The sequence below is a fragment of the Strigops habroptila genome, chromosome 6, assembly GCF_004027225.2.
Source record: "Strigops habroptila isolate Jane chromosome 6, bStrHab1.2.pri, whole genome shotgun sequence".
NCBI lineage: Eukaryota > Metazoa > Chordata > Aves > Psittaciformes > Psittacidae > Strigops > Strigops habroptila.
Genome location: NC_044282.2, coordinates 48,440,400 through 48,457,498, shown reverse-complemented (window position 1 = coordinate 48,457,498; position 17,099 = coordinate 48,440,400). Strand labels below are relative to the sequence as shown.

The window sequence follows — 17,099 nt, the reverse complement described above, 5'->3', positions numbered from 1 at the left end:
CAAAACCAAAAACAAAACCCACCACCACAATAAACTTATATTCTTTTCTGTCCCTACTTCATATTCATGAATATGAAAATAAAGAAACCCTTATGCCAGTGAAGTAAATTATTTTCTGGAGGTAGAATGACAAACTTCAGCTACAACCTCCAAAGTCTCATTATTTAAAAAAACCACCTCTTCTCCTGTTTCCATCACAACAACAATGATCAGCTGTGACTGATATTCAAACATCAGTGCGTCATCCTGCAGTAGGGCAGGACGATAGTTATGTACCTTTGCGCATAGCAGTTTGTCATGGCTTAATTTTGGCAGCTTTCAAAGACTGTGTATTTGCTTGGACAATCTGTCTTTTTGTCCTCTTACTCTGCTGTCACAATTTGGTTCTCATTCAGGATGAGAGTCACTTCATGTCTCCAGGTAGAGATCGTCCATGAGATCACTGGCAATTCACTTTTCCATGCTTCTGTTTTCCAATATGCTAAACACAAAAATGGACTAGATCTACATGAGATGCTAATCCCAAATTTTAGGTTTACCAATTAGTAGAATTAACTTCCCCATCAGTAGTGCTCTTATGGTCTCTATAAAACACCTGCAGAAAGCGGGAGCCTAAGAAGAACATCTACAAAAGCCTTAACGAGCCAGCAGCAAGTACTAAAAACGTAGCAGCCCCTTCTCCTAAAACGGATGGGTAGTTTCTCTCCTTTCCCCCCTTCTGCAACAGCTAGTAGTGAAAGCATGCCTGAGGTTCTGAGACAAATCCCTCTTCTTCCTGAGAAGGCTTGATCCCTTTAGAATACCCTAAAGCTGATGACTTTTAACCAATAAGCCCAGTTTACTAACTTCCTACAAATCTGGTCATACAAATGCAGCAAGTTCTGAAAATGGCCAACAGCAAATTCCTGACGGCCTCGGGACACCCAAGACATATTTGGACTGCAGACACCTAAAGAGTAAAATGGCATTTCCATTTAAATGGAAAGGGAGGAGAGCGAAAGGTGAAGGACCCAACTGTGGACTCATGGGCTTACAGCTGCAGCTTGCACATTGGTGTAAAGCTTGGACTTTGCCTTACAAAACATGGTAAATACCATTCGACAATGCACTGCATCAGACTTTAAAACTACCACACGCGATCAAGTAAAAACAGTTTTTCTTAGATGGTCACTGTTAGGGATAGGGGTTACCCTAAAAATATATGCCACTACAGGCAGAAAAGGTAGAACTGTAGAAAGACTACAGAAGGTGGGGTTATTTTTCCTTTAGGACATGCTAACAGTGGTTTTGCAAATATTCAGGGAAGGATCTGACTTTCTAGGTGCTCTTTTTGCCACTTATCACTTATAACCAGTAATAAAGCTTCTGCTGATGATTTTGTTGAGCATTTGTGTCATACAAAGGAATTCAGCTGATCGCTGCTGTCAGTTTGTCCCTATAACAGAGTAAAATTTGTTTCATCAGCAAACAGGTATGTCCTGAAGGCTGGAGGAACAGATCTATTGGGCAAGAATTTCAAGAAGTTACTGCTTTTATACACTTGCTTTTGAAGTCACAATCACAATTTTTTTTTGTATGTAAAAAGGGCTGTTATGCTTATTTAAGAATTTCTGTTACCTTTGTCTAAACAGCACCCTGAACAATGTCACTAAATCACACAAGCTAGATAAATATTAGTTTTTACAAAGCTTATTTTCTAGACAAGAAAAATTAGGAAAAGAGAAGCAGCTTGTCTGTAGAAAAGGGGAAACTGGGAAGAGAACTTAGATCTTCACATCACCTAGTACTTGACTCAAAGCTCATTGAAATGGCCCCAAAAATTGCTGTCGACATGAGCAGAACCCAGCATGAGCTCCTTAGTGCTCACTGGAGACACACTCCTCAAGCTTGGCCTCTTGTCCAAACCCATTTTAAATACCTTCTTAAAAAAAGCCCCAAACCATTTCTGCTGTGCCACTTCGAAGTTAGCCAGTGAGCAGTCTGCATGTGAAGAAATCCTGGTCTTTTAGCTAATTTAGAGCTTTTAATGCTTGACATTCCAGGCCGTGTAACTTCACATCCTAATCCTAGTAGCAATCCTACAAGTTGTTGCACCTACTTTTATCTCATTGCAATGTAAACTGCTTGAGCAAATTATGTTTCTTTTTGGTGGTGTTGCAGTAAAGCAGATCCTAATCTGTTTGGGAGATGATGTAATCCTATGATATAAATAAACAGTGCCTCTCCCAAGCAGATTTTCACCAGAAAACTCACAAACTCAACGTGGTGCACTGAAAGAAGTGTGAGTCACAACGTCCTACCTGACTTCTCAAAACATTCACGTGTGTGCGTGTGTGTGTGTTCGTGTCAGGTTTGGGGATTTTTATTCTGTGGACTAGAAACCAGAATCCAGTTACAGGGTTTGGGCTGATGCTCAGACCTGATCTACCCTCGAGCTGGGGGCTGTTCAGCGCCATGGGCCTGACTCAGAATATCAGAAAGTGATCTCACTCAAAACCATGCAAGTGACTCACACATTTACTTCTCTTTGACTCCCTCTCCTCTTCCTTTCAAGTTAAAATATCAGCCCATTTTTCTGACATCAGCTGACATCCAACTACCAGTTGAAAGTCAACACAATAAAACTAAAACGTTAACCTTTCCTCCTGGAGGTCCCTCCACCTCTGGGGATGGCACTTCCATGTCCCTGTCATACTGCTCAGTCATGTCAGCCTCACCTCTGAGCTGCTGGAACCACAGTTCAGCCACAATGTTGTCCCATGGAGCATCCCTGACATCCCACTCACCTCCTCCATCCCTGCAGCCACAACAGGCTGTCAACTGCACTTTCCCAGCTACAGCCTGCTCTTGCCTGGGTTTGTAAAGAGCATCCTGCCCCCTCAAAATGCCCGCCAAGCGTGGCAAGGTGGCTGTAACCACATCCAGCACACCAGGTGGACATCCGTCTTCCTCAGCGTGATCGAGGGAGGTCTGAATCTTCTCTTGTACAGCTCCCATCTGCTAGCTCTCCATCCTCCCTCTAGTACATGCCTTGACCACTGCTGAAACACTGCTCACCCACTTTCTCAAGTGTTCTGGGGTTGGTTTTGGAGTGCTTCACACTACGCGGGCAGGATGAGGTCTCAGCCAAACTCACCCAGCCCCACGCAGCCCCTTCCCTCTCCAGCTGCTGTGCCCAGGCCCGGCCCCTCCGCCGGGCCTTGCCCGCAGCAGCTGCTTCGGGGGCCGGCGGAGCGGTCGGTCACCTCGGTGCTGCAGCCGCGGCGGGCTGAACGCTGCAGGGCGGCCCCCGGCCTCGCCTCGGCCACGGGGCGCTGAGCTCAGGGTTATAGTTAGGCGGTGAGTGAGCACTGAGCTATGCGCCGCCGCTCGCAGAGCGGCCTTGTGGGTAAGGGAGGCCGGGGGATGAAGAGGCCGGGCCGCATCGGGTCGACTCGAGGCAGGCAGGGGGCGGGCCAGGCCGGCGGGGCTGTCAGCTCCCGCCCGAGCAGCAGACGAGGCGGAGCACAGGGAGTCGGAGTCTGAGCCGGCCGTCGCGTTCCCCTTCCCTCCCCACCTCCTTCCCTCCGCCCTCGGAGCGGGCGCGCAGCCCGTGTGATGGCCCGGCCGGCAGCAGGGAGCGGGCAGTGAGCCGGAGACCGCTGAGGGACGCCCCGAGCACGGGGAGAGGCGGAGGCACGGCGGGAAGCGCTCCCTCCCATCTCGCTCCTCCCTCTCCCCGCGCCCGGGCGGAGCAGCGGTCGCTTCCCCGCGCCCTTCATGCCCGGGCGGCCGCGGGGCGGCCAACGGCGGCGCGCTGCCTTCCGCTCCCGCCTCTCTGCCCAGGCCCGGCCCGCCGCGGCCCCCGCTCTTCCCCGGCCTATCCGCCGCGCTAGGCCCCGCGCCGGGCGGCCCCGCTCAGTCCCCTCCTCCCCGGCAGCGGGGGACGGTCTCCCGCCGCCGCTAGGCGGGCCGGAGGATGAGCCAGCAGCCGGCGGGGAAGATGTCGGCGGCTCCCCTCGCGGCGGAGGCGCCGGAGTCGGCGGCGGGGATGCTCGAGGGCCGCCAGAGGAAGCTGGAGTCCATGATCCGCGACCCGCGCTCCCCGGTCAACGTGGAGAGCCTGCTGGTGAGGGGGGCGGCCGGGCCGCGCTGCGCCGCGGGGGAAAGCGCTTGGCGGGGTAACAAAGGGAGCGCTGCCCTCGCCTCGGGCGGGCGGGAGGGAGGGAGGGAAGGGGGAGAAGGAAGGAAGGGAAGGAAGGAAGGAAAAGGCTCCCGCGTCCTGGAGGAGCTTTCCTAGGGGAGGACGGAGGCTGATTCCCCGGGGGTGTTGGGGGGCGGCGCCTTTCCACGCCCCCGGCCGGGCCGCCGGCGAGGGACGCCGGGCAGCGGAGGGGAGGCCCCGCCGGCGGGGAGTAGGCCCTCGGCCCCGGGGCTGTTCGAGAAGCACACACGGGACCGACACTGCGCCGGGAGGCAGCGCTCTCCCTTTAGGTACAGCTTATTTTGGGGCAAGTGAGAAACGTCTCTGGAAAGATCTGACCTGGGGAGGAAAGCGCCTTTTTTTATTTATCGCCCAGCATCGTTTACATCGTTTGCTTTTGCGCCGCGTAATCCTAGCGTGTCCCTTGCCAAAGTACCTGCCTTTGTGCGCGCTGCCAGGCACCCAGTCCCCATCCTCTCACATCACCCCCTTCCCCGCCCCGTAAAACCAGCCTTTGGTGAAGCTGAAGTTTGCTGTGCGACGTGGAAATAGTCCAGGAAAAGGGCACGCCTAAGGCAGAAATGTAAACTGGGGGGGTGGGGGGGGTTGGGTGACCCCGGTGGGGTCACAATTATTTTCCATTGGGACAAATCAATTCGTCTGTCTTCTATTTCAAATAGCATTTTTCTGTGTGAGTATATGAAATGAAATTTCCTTCAGTAAGAAATCCATGCCCTCAGGAAGGAGTGGGAAGGGAGTTATATTTCCCCATTTAAAACATCCAAACCTTGGAAAGACAGTGAAAGGCTATTATTATTACTGCTGCTACTGGGCTTCAGTCTTAAAACCTTATATTTCCAAATTTCCAGTCTGTCCCAAGATTTCCAATGTGCCCCACTTATGAGGAACAGAAAAGGGGAGCAGAAATCCCAGTCCTTCTAAGAGTTGCTCAAGGCACTTACATTGAGTCTCTTTTTTTTCTGCTTTCAAATGACTCAGTTCTGTTTGGCCAAAAATACAGGAACTGACTGAACAGTATGTATGTCTGTGCTGTGTGGAGAATATAGGAATTTCCTATAACGTCTGAAAAATGTTCTTCTCAAGGCTTGAGTACTGTATTCTCATAGATGTTCAGAGGCATAATGACAGCCATAGTAGTCAGTGAAGGGGAGTGGGAAATAGTGCTGCATATCTAGCTGGATTCAGATAAGTTTTTGCCTAGGCCAAAGCAAAGAGAGCTGCCTCTGGGCTTCGCTCCCAGCATTTTCACTTTGGTATTTTGCTAGGAAAACTTTGACCTGTGGCCAAAAAAGAGCAGTTAAAAATAGTGCAGTCATTCTGAAAAATGCATCAGGTTAATACTTAACCCCAGTAGACTTCTTCACACTCTCTGCTTTTATATTCAACAGTGTGTTTCTTTTATTCTCTCACCCCCTCTGCCTTGGACATAGATTAGATAGACTAAATCCCATTTATGTTTCTGAAGAGAAATTCTAATTGCAAAATTGAGACTGGGCTGCTTAGCACTTGATTGTTTGATTTGTATGCTTACAGTGGTGACCACTATTTCACGTAATACATTGGAGAAATTAGCAAACCATGGGAGAGTGTTGGCTGGATTCCGAATGTTTATTTTCTTTATGGCAAAGTCCATCACTTTGTTTTCTACACTCTTTCTGTAAGTGTATTTTACAGAAATGTAATTTCTTTCTGTAATTATATTTTACTTGCTGCTAAAAATTAGCTGCAAGTAAAAGGCTGATCAGTGAAATTTCCTAGCTTGTGCATTCTACATGTTTGTGTATGAAATGATGAACTACTTCAGGCTTATCTGTTTATTTTTCTTGTTTAGAAAATTTGCAACTGATTTCCCATAAAAGCTTTTTCTTTTGGGCTTTGGTATTGTTGCTTTATGCTGTTTGACATCAATTTTGTGTTGGCATTCTGCTAGGCAGTCCAAGTATGAAAACATCATATTTAAATTGCAAAATTTACTTATTTACTAAACAACTCACTTTAAGTGTAAATTATCATAAGTGGAAATGTGTTTTCAATTAAAAGTAGAAGTACAGCAACAGAAACTAAGTGTCAGGGATAACATCTTAAAAAGACTAGCTGGAATGCCACTATTTCATCCTCCAAAAATAACATAACCAAAACTAAAAATGTGGAATGGAATTCAAAATGGAATTCATTTCCTTACACTGCAAAAAGTCGTAAACAGCTGCTATTCTGCATTTTGTGTGCATGCTTTATTTTTGGGAAGCCGTAAAAAGCAAAAAAGTAACTGTTAATCTGCAACACATGGTGCAAATTTGAAAGACGTGAGAAGCGGAGGTAATAAGCTGTCTTTCTCTAGATACCAATTCCACAGCTTATCAAGAGAGATTTTACTCCGTGGCTCTAAATGAAAAGACTTTCTTTGTGTACCTTCCTGAGCACAGGATGGCTGACCACATCCATCTGTTTCTTCAGCAGGAGAATCCATGAAGCCAAATGCATAGATTGATTATTTTCGTCCCATCCCCCTTTGGGCCTCAAGAGAGACTGTTAGATTTTCTAATGGGATTTTTGCTATATCTTGTCTATTTATGCCTGTGTTGAATATAATCATTTGTGTTTGATGAAAATATGTCTTTGAAAAAGACAAATATTCTCAATTCAGAGGCATTAAGAGATGGAAAATTCGCTATTTAGTTTGTCCTGGTAGTTATGAAGACAGAATTTAAAACCAGTGCAAATTGAAATGTGTTGCATGGTTATCATCATCCTTTTTCTGCTAAATTAAAAATAAATAACATAGAGGACTTTCTACTCATTAGGATGGGTCACATGCATAGCCTGTGTCTTCAGCAAAGCAAAGATATGTACAAAGCGAAGTGTTTTTTGCAACCTCCTTTAGACATCCACTGACTGCTCTTTTTCTTCTTGTATCATCTTGAAAGCCTGTGTTAGATTGCCTATGCTGAGATAAATAACTCTTTTATTGTCACAGCTTTCTGTCGTACAGTCTCTTACTCTTTTTGGTTGTGTAACGCTGCATTAGTGGTTATGAAGACCTGTTTTATGTATTACATTTACATTGTGCAGATCACTTCATAAAACTACTGTATTCTCATTATTTGCTCTTCTGCCAGTTTCTGTCATCAGCTAATTTAATGAGGTGACATTTTTATGTGTACTGTGTGTACACATTGATGATAGTGCTTAATGGTATTTGACCTTGGGTGATCTATAAGAAACACTTCTATAAATACATTCCTACCAAATAGTTCCTAGTTGCTAGCCACATTTAAGAAGAGCCTAACAGTTCTCAAATACATTTGTGTACTTATCCTTTTACATATATGTTCTATCTACAGTATTAACTGTATTATTTAGGGGTGCAATGATAAGTGTTGGCTGAACACTGAATGTGTTCTAAAACTAGAACAGATAGGTCAATGTAGGCTGTGTAAAACTAATCCAGACCTCCACTCCTTGCCCTGTGTAATTGTATCACTTCAGCACGTGCCGAACTCAACTGTAGAGTTTTATGGTGGTGACAAACAGCTCTGATAAACCTTATCATCCTCCTCCCTGCGGTTGTCTGCCTGGTCGTTTTGATGGAGCTGTAGTTGTCTAGAGAAAGGAAACAGTGTCTGCCCTCCCTCTTGTTCAGTGCAGGCCTTAGGATTTTAGTGTTAAGCTTAAACCTTGTTATTATCCTGGAGATGTGAAGTGTTGACTATCTTCTGCCTGCCCTGCTGTGGTTGTGTCAGTGCTTGAAAGAGGGAGTTCTTAAAACTGTTAATTAGGCAGTGCAGCAGCGAAATTGTGGTCACAGTGCTGGGCTAGGCTGGGAGTGCATTCATGGACTGAGAAACTGAGAGATGATTAGCAGGAGAGTGGTTAAGCATCTCAATATACATGCCTTAAAACTTAAAAACAAACAAACTGAACTAAATTGCTATTTATATTTTTAATAATAATAATAAAGCTGTCAGGTAAAGCGTGTATTTATACTAGTTTGAATATGAATAGGTGTTCATCTAAGTCGATCCTTACCATGGAGACCCCAGAATTCCACCCCTAACAAAAGGTGGGCTGCAGATACAGCTGTGACTCTGATCTTTTCAATAGGTGCATCTGTCCATAGCAATCAAATCAACTGTTGTAACACTCTTGTACCGAGAGTATTAATTAAGCAGATCGCTAGGCTGAGCCCTGTTAATACAGGGTCTCCAGGTCATCATGGTTGGCAAACATGTACCCCTTCACAAAATTTTGGCCTTGTAAGCTTTCAGAGTGTTTCACATTTCATATGGAGCTTACAGATTTAATATGAAAGTTGTCTCATTTTCCTGAATTTATTGCCGTATAATTTTGAATCAGCAAGAACAATCTGTTGTGTTAATTTGAGCCAGCAAACACAGGTAAGAGATGAAAATGTAGCAGTTAGCAGGATCTGACCTGAAACTCATTGCCCAGGAAGTAGTTAAAAGGCCAAATAATTTCTGTTCTTGGAGAAATTTTTTTTCCTTGTTTGTTATAGTTCTTGTGCTGTTATTTCTCTCTTAGCTTCTGACTCTTTCTATAAATTTTCTATTTTGGTCTGTGATTTCAGAACTTCTACTGCAGAGTTGAAAAAGATGAGCTTTAAAGAAACAGAATTCTTTTGTTCATTGTTCCCGTGTGATGGATTTTTATATAGCAATATAGTTAACTCGAAAGGGACAGTTCTATTTTCTGATAGTTTTATGTGTTCTTATATTCTGTGTTATTCTATGCTAGGCTTAAAATATTTCACTTTTAGTTTAAGAAAGCAAAGAAGTCAATTTGCTCAGCCTCAGTGTGTTTTCCACCACGAGATGCATGTAGATCTTGTGTGCACTCCCAAGAGGAATGTTCACTCCCAATATTTCACCTGTGTTGATCAGTTTGCGGGGTGGGTCGTTTATTCAGTATCTGTAACAGCTTAGGGGGAAAAAAAAGAAAAGGGCAGCCACGCTATCAAATGAGCACAGTTCTCTTCTGCCTTAGATGTGATGGAATGAAAATCAGGAACTCTTAACTTTCCAAACATTAGTAGCCTCGCTGTCAGTTGAGGAATGTGTGCAAGTGCTGATTAAAACCTGGTTTTTTTAAGTACATCTGCCGTTTTCAACTGATGACACAGAGCAATACCAAAGCATTTGGCTATTTGTCTAGTAATGCAATCCATAACAAAAGCTGCCTAATTTAAAATGAAGAAAAAAAAAAACCCTACCACAATAACCAATCTCTGTAGCTTTCAGTTGATGATTTCTTGCCAGTGTTTGAGCTACAAAATATGACTGGAATTGTATCACTGCCACAGAGGAACTGATGTTGATTTTAAGGATGAAAGTGATTGAAACTTGCTAGTGGAGGTTTACATAGTGAAAGAGTATATATCTATTTTTATATATATTTATATATATATATATGTTTTTATAACCCATAAGCATGGGATGTTTTGAGGGGGTGGATGGTAGAGACACTGCTATATTGATATATATATATTTTTATATGTATCTATATGTGTCCAAGGTCAGTCTAAACTGTTCTAATGAAAAGCACCAAGTGTTTCTGGTAAGAAATTTATTTAAAATACTTTTGTCTTGGTACATCCCATTGGTTAAGAACAAGAATACTATGTTTATACTGGCAGCCTTTGCTAGTAATAAACTTATCTTAATGAGTCTTTTGCTATGTAAACAGAACGGTGAATGTAGTGCTCGGTTCCAAAGGCATACCTACTGTCATGAAGCTTTTGCTGCTACAGAGTGAAATAGCAAAGCGCTCCTCATACTGCCAGCAGCATCTTCACAGCCAGTGACATTTAAGCTGCTTTAGTGTAGGTGAAGCATCACTTGCATCCTTATTTTGGAACATTATATTAATTACCTGCTGACAAAGTTTTATGACTGTATGCTTAAAGTGGTGATTTGGCCACCCCCTAATGTGCAGGGGCTCTATATTTGCAAGATTATGGTTCAGTGAATTTTGTCCTGATTTCACTAGGTTGGATAGTCTCAGTCAGTAAAGGCTGCTTATGTGGTGTGGACTTAGCTTTTTCTTTTTTGCTGTGTTCATCTGCTATGGATACAGCTATTGAGAGAGGGCTTTTTTTTTCTATTATGAAATATTGTGGAGTTTGGTTTGTTTCACATGAAAGGATGGACACAAATTCTTTATCAGCATGTGAAACATCCCTCCTCTTCCACCTCTGCTTCTGTTGTGAGATCTGAAAGGTGATGACAGGAGAAGAAAAACCATCTAGGTGCCACATACAAGTAGTTTTTCATTGTTCCTGTTTTTCATTAATTGTATGTAGAATGATTTACTTAAGTCAAATATTTTGCAAATGGTCACTAATCTCATAGTTTGTGTTTTTTATGTACCCAGATGGAGACTTGGGTTTGATGGCTGTTGGGTTTTGATGTTAGTGTGCAGCATTGCTACTTTAATGCCATAGTCATCTCATTGTTCATTTTTGTTAGCAGGACAGTGTGGTTCAGACGGTACAGGCAGAGGGATAAATAAAAAGGATGGTGTGCAGGAGGGTCTGAAGCCTAGTACAGTGCTAGTGCTGCATGTCATCAGAGAAATCTTTCTTCATTTCCGACTATATGAAATGGAGATGATGAAGCTTTTTTTTGTTTAAACCTGTACTAGAGAAGAATTTAATACTTAGAACGAACTTATGTGATATAAACCAGATCGTCACGAGGAAACTTTATGTGAAAGCGTTTAATTCTGAACCTTAAGGATTCAGATAACTGCATGGTTGCTTTATTGCCTCTTGACTGTTTTAAATCATGAATACTGATTTTATTAGTCTGTATTTAAAATACAGAATAACAGGATCCTGCATAAATCGGGGTAAAGTTTGGGTGACTCATCCAAACACAAGAATTTTTTTATACTTTTCTTCAGGAGGAAATGAAGAGGAGGTCACATACAGACAGGAAAGAAAGTTTGAACCATGATGAAAGAAGAAAAGCTAATCTTACCAAATATTCTTCTTAGATTTTTTTTTTTGTAAATCTTGAAACAAATGTTGACTGACACTATCACCAAATAAATAAATAACTAGAAGGAAAAATGCTGAAGTTCCATACTTTCTTCTGAATGGTATTTAAAGTTTAACTAAAATCCTGATTACTATTTAAAGGCTTGTAATGCATCATTGTTCTTTGTCCATGTCTGTCACTGCTGTTATGGGTAGTTGTCCAAAGTCTGTAGCTTAGTTGTTGATTAAGTATCAAACGTTGATCTCTCAACAGTGTAGATTTACCCTAGTATGGTATAGATATAGAGAAATACCTTTGGGTGTTCCTTGGAAATTACTTTCTATTGAACGAGATGTGAATTTGTTCCTACTGTGCAACCTGATTGACTCTCTTTATTTTTCTTTTGCTTAAGATGAAGAGTGCTGCATCGCTGAATTGACTGTAGTGTGTATGTACCTACCTGCAAAGAGATTATGCTCTAAAAGCTGTAATAGCATAGTTTTGGTCAAGGGGTATACAATCATTTGGCTTGCCTATGCTATGGAAATGTTCTATTTCATACGGAAGCTAGTTTTAAACTGGTTTTCTTTGTGGTTTCTGAAACTGGTTTGTTCTAGTTTCTGTTTTCAGATTAGCACTGATTATGTTGAGTGGGAAATTAGGGACACAAGCCTTGTCATTTCTTGCATGCATAGGACAGGTTTTTATTTGTAAATGACTTTTAGCACCATCTGGTATACAGGGAAGTGTATGTTGGGGTAGACTTCTAATATGTGCAGCTAAAGTCATTTGGAACAAGTTGTAGTAAGTAGATAGAAGATGTTAAGGGGTTGCTTAAGATTGTTTCTGCTCCTTCTTACACAATTTCATAACCATGCTTGACTGCTCAGTGCTTTTCAGTGGAGTTTTTAAACTTATGTGATAGAATAACCACGAAGTCTCTCACCTTAGGAATAGAAGTATTCCCTCTAACAGTACAAGAAACTGAAGAGCAGGAAATAATACCATGTTGGAAGCTGTTAGTTTAGCAAATAATGAAAACCGTTCTAATGCCAGCTCTATGCACACACGATCTGTTCCCATTAGTGAACATTTCAGGACCTCTTCCTCCAACAGTAAAAGTCAGCCCACTTAGGCATTAAGCCATAGTTTTTATTTCTTGGCTTATTCAATTTAATGACCTCTTTAGGGTGTATAAGCCTGGATTGAAATGTATACCCTCCCTTTTTTATTCTTTCATCTGAAAAGTGACTGAAAACAACTATTTGAATTACTCATGTACCAAGGAGGTACTGACAGTTTGTTACTGTATTGCAGCTACTGCTATTAATTTAAATATTCTGTGCTTAATTTTTTTCTCTGTCAGTACAAAGTGGTTAGTAATTTTGTTAAATTTGAGAGTTACATCCATGCGAGTATTATAAGCACCTGAGCTAAGCTATAGATCTGATAGGGAAAGTTAAAAATAGCTGTGTTTTCAAGATAAAAATGTATTCCTAAATTGTAAAGTTTTGTAAAGCTCTGGTTTTTTTCTAATTGCTGTCAAGTACTCTATTCAGTGTTATTACAAATAAACGGCTTCAGTTATAGGAAATGTGGTTTTTATTTTCTTTATTTTCCTTATTCCCCATCCCTCTGGGTTTTTCTACTGTTCATCTCCCCAGAATTGGAGGGTTTGTCATGACTCTGGAAATGGCATTTATGCCAGTGGGTGTGGGGAGCAGCAGAAGACCTGTTGTCAAAATCCTGGTGGCAAAACCTGAATGTAGCAGCAAATAAGGTATCAGAAATACTGTTTGGTATATGTGTAGTGTTTGTTCTGTTTTGGGGATATGTTAAGCTTGAATTAGAAGGTAAATATTTAAGAAATAATAAATATACTAATACAAGCTGCATCTCCTGAAAAATACAATGCTGGCAAATCCTTTTAATTGTAGATATCCAGCTATTACTTGAAAATACTTTAGGATTATGAAGAAAACCTTGAAATATGGGCAGTATGATGGAGAATGGTTCGTACGTGTAGAAGCCTGAAACAGTAGCACCATGAGGCATGAATCACTTCATCTATTTTAATGGTTGGCTGCCTCTGAAGAAAAGCAATTTAAGTGTCAAAATAAACTATTTCAGTGCTCTTCACTTTTTTAGTAGAAATACCAGTATTTTTCCCATGCGTGTGCTGCACGATGTTTCTCAAGTGCCAGAAGTCCCAAATGTCCCTTGTCTACCCGTGAAAATATCTTTGGCAAAATTTGGCATATTGAAAATGGAAAATTAACTTTAAAACCAATTCTGTAAGTGACATTGCTCATTATTTAAAAACTTCTTAGATTTATTTTATATGACTCTAGTGCAAGACTTGCTTCATCAAATCAGAAAGCCAGAGACAACAGTGAGTCTAACTGTAGAGTTTTCTACATAGTATGGTATGTTTTGGTTAGACTGTATTTCTTGAAGCATATTTGGTAATACAGGATTCATGTTTTGAAATCGCACTGGCTAAATTTATGAGGGAAGATGCACAGTATGTCTTTCAGACTTACATGTAAGTTGGTGAAGTTTCAGTATACCTGCAATTCAAGTACGTTTTTATTAAACCAAAACCAAGCAATGTACAATGAAGTTATTGCTGTTTATCAGCATGTTACATCAAATGGTAGCTGAATGTAAGGGGGGAGAGGAATGCCATTATGTGTAAGATATGACTTTTTGCAGTATGTGGAGAGCAGGATTGAAGAAGTCTTACCATTCCAAGGTAAAATTTTTTCATTATATTTTGATTTCAAGCTTAATTTCTAGAGGAAATAATCAGAAGAGTCTACTGTGTGACTGGGCATCTTTCTTGGCACATGAGAATTGCTCTTGGGTTTATACACCTAATAATTTTCTGAATTGTGGTATTGTATTTACTGCCATCATGCTTTGGTTTATTTTCTAATGTATGAAATCTTACCACCTTTGGGTTAGTTGTCTTCTAAAATGGAAGTTGGGGAGAAACAAACATGCTTGATGCTGTAATATCATAGGGTCTCTGATGCTGAAAGTACATGGGAGGATCATAACATTTTTTTCTTTGTGATTGATTGTATGCAAAATAGTCATGAATGTGAAATATTGCTGTGGTCTGTAAACCTATATCTATAACAGTAAACCAGAGAGTGTGCGGGTTCTGCTGTGCTATAGCTGGCATGGTATTGCCCTGTCTTTAGTGTTCTTGACTATGGTTGTCCAAAAGCCGTGGTTACAGTGTGGGGAATGGAGCGCTTACGTGGGGGCTCAGTACTGCTGTTTCACTTGCTGCTACGGATGTGGTCTAGGAAATCATCATTCACCCTGAGCACTGTTAAAGTCCATTTAAAGAATAAATTGTTGATTATTCTGCTAGTTCTGACTTAATTGCTATGTTAGACACAGCGTGACAGAACAGTCTAAGAAATACTGTGGTGAAATTCGGTATTACCATTCTTGCAGGAGATCTTTTAATCTAAAATAATGCCACTCCAATTATCTGATCTTATTCCTATGTTCACATCTGAAAGTAAATGGATGTAGCCCTGATCCGTAATACATTTTTTTGTATGTTTGAACTTCCTTGGACAGTGGGGTGTGTAATGGCTAGTTATATGCAGGTTTTTCATGAAGGGTAGTAAGGAATGACAAGAAACCTGAGTCCATTAGGAACACAATTTTGTGTGTAATGGTTGAAACATTAGGGCCATGCTCTTACCTAAATATTGTGTGGTGAAGCTGATAAACTCTTTTCTTGTTGATGTAAGGACTTTGTTTCTCCAGATTTAAATGGTGCTTTAGTAGACAGCTAGTAATAGTCTCTGCTTGCTTTAGGGTAGCGCCTACAGCACAGTGGGAATTGATCTTCTCAGGTCTAATGGAAAGGAGAGATAGGCAGATACTATCAGAACCACTTCTTGCCAAAGCTTAAGGAAATTTTGGAAACATCAGGTTGTTATCTGTGGGAAAACTATTTTCCACTTATGCAACCATGATGAACTTGAAATCTATTTTCTATTTTGCCTTTTTTTTTTTTTTCCCCAAGTAACTTGGGATATTCACTTAGCCCTGAATTTCTTGCCATATTTTTTTTTACAGTCATGTTTTTTTATTCTTTGTATTCCAAAGAAAAATTTGCACAAAAAGGGGAAACTGATCATTTTGGTGTAAACACAAGCTAAATAAACTAAAAAAATATTCTTCCATTGGCTACCATAATGTCGGCTTAGCTAGAGTTGTCATTTAACTGTCTCATTAGTGGCACATAGGGATGTGGTTTAGTGGTGGACTTGGCAGTGCTAGGTTAACAGTTGGACTCAATGATCTTCAAGGTCTTTCTCAACCTGAGTGGTTATATGCTTAAAGGCAGACATACATGTCTTCTGCTAAAGGACATGGAGATTAAGGCAACATTTCGTTGCCCAATGTATGAAGGTAGTACCATACCTTGCAAAGGTATTATCTATCAGTAGAAAACTTTTACACCTGGTTTAAGTTTTAAAGTGCCTGGGAGTCTTTCCTTGTAATAGCTTTTCCTGGAAAAGACTGTGAACTAAGCTTACAGTTCTGAAGATACAAGGTACTTAATTGTCAGATTGACACCAAAGTTCCTGAGGATGTGGGTTCCATTGTGAAGATCTCTATCAGCCACAGACAAAGACCATTAGAATGTCTTTCTGTCTTTTCAGATAAGCTCTGTCGTCATCCATGAGTAGTCAGGGATTAGGGAAACCTTAAAATGTTGTAGGATGCAGTATCTGGTTTTGAATGATTTCTAGAAGCAGAAAGAGATGAGATTTTGCAGATAGGGACTTACTAAATAGGCAAGTGTGGTCCTTGGGCCTACAGTGTGGAGATAAATACAGCAGTAATTAAGACTAGCCTAGCTATTCTCAGGTAGTCTCAATGCTCTGAAAAAAGGAAGATACAACAGAGAAGGTGGCCCTCTTATTTTTAAAAAGGTGGGCACAGCAGAGGACAGACATACATTCTCAATGGTATGTGTGTGCAAAAATTAATGGAGCCAACTTGGCTTTTCTGCCTTAGAAGTAGCATATTTAGAAGAAGAGTAGATATGATGGTCATGATAACTTAAATATGGTTTTCTGGATTTTTCTTTAATAGTGTAGGTTGTTGGGGGTTTTTTTGCCCTTAAAAAAAGGTGTGTATATTTTTGTATTTAAGGGCTTCGGTCATTTAGAATACTAGCAATCAAGTTTTTGTATATTTAACAAAAATACATTTATATTCCAAGAGTTTCTGAATGAGTTGATAAAATTGTACACTTAGTGGGAGATACCAAGCAGCTTTTAATAATAGAACAATGAATGTTCTATTATTAAAATATGAAGAAGACAGGAGTTTTTCATTATGGGAAACTGAACCTGAGTGATTTCAGAAACTTTTTAACGTATGTCTTTCTCCTTGAAGTTTTATGGATCCATTTAAAACTAAATGGCTTAACAGAGTTCCACAGATAGTTTCACTATCAGTTAAAGAAGTAGCTCCACCTTGCTTCCATGGGGCACCACCTGGATGGTGACACAAATGTTTGTGCTGGTGTGTTGTGAATTGATTTGAGTAACTAATCTGGATTAAAACTAACCTGAATTATTTTCCCAGTTAATCCTGGCAGATTTGCAGAACACAATGGTAACTACCACTGTGACATTTTAAAAAAGAGAAACAGTGCACGATCCTAAACCAGTCCAAAACAAACTAAAAAATCCACACTGTATCTCCTTTCCTCAAAGAACTAGGTTTCAAATGAATGGTGTGTTTATTAATTCAAATACACAGCCTACTTTTTTTGAGTGCAAGCCATTATCTGAGTGTCCTGCCACAATGTTGGTAATGAAACTTTGAAGGGAGCATGGGGACAAGAACAAAGC

At 41.1% G+C, this 17,099-nt stretch overlaps 1 protein-coding gene across 2 annotated transcripts in view; it reads left to right on the top strand.

Moving 5' to 3' along the window:
* The first annotated feature begins 3,535 nt into the window (after positions 1–3,535).
* Positions 3,536–17,099, top strand: part of ROCK2 (Rho associated coiled-coil containing protein kinase 2) — a 100,205-nt gene continuing 86,641 nt past the window's right edge. Inside the window, exon 1 of one of the 2 annotated variants that reach the window (XM_030489268.1) lies at positions 3,536–4,108. In XM_030489268.1, the coding sequence (XP_030345128.1) occupies positions 3,959–4,108 (150 nt within the window). In that variant the 5' untranslated portion in view covers positions 3,536–3,958. The remainder of the gene's footprint in view (positions 4,109–17,099) is intronic. The other variant, XM_030489267.1, reaches the window with a different exon arrangement.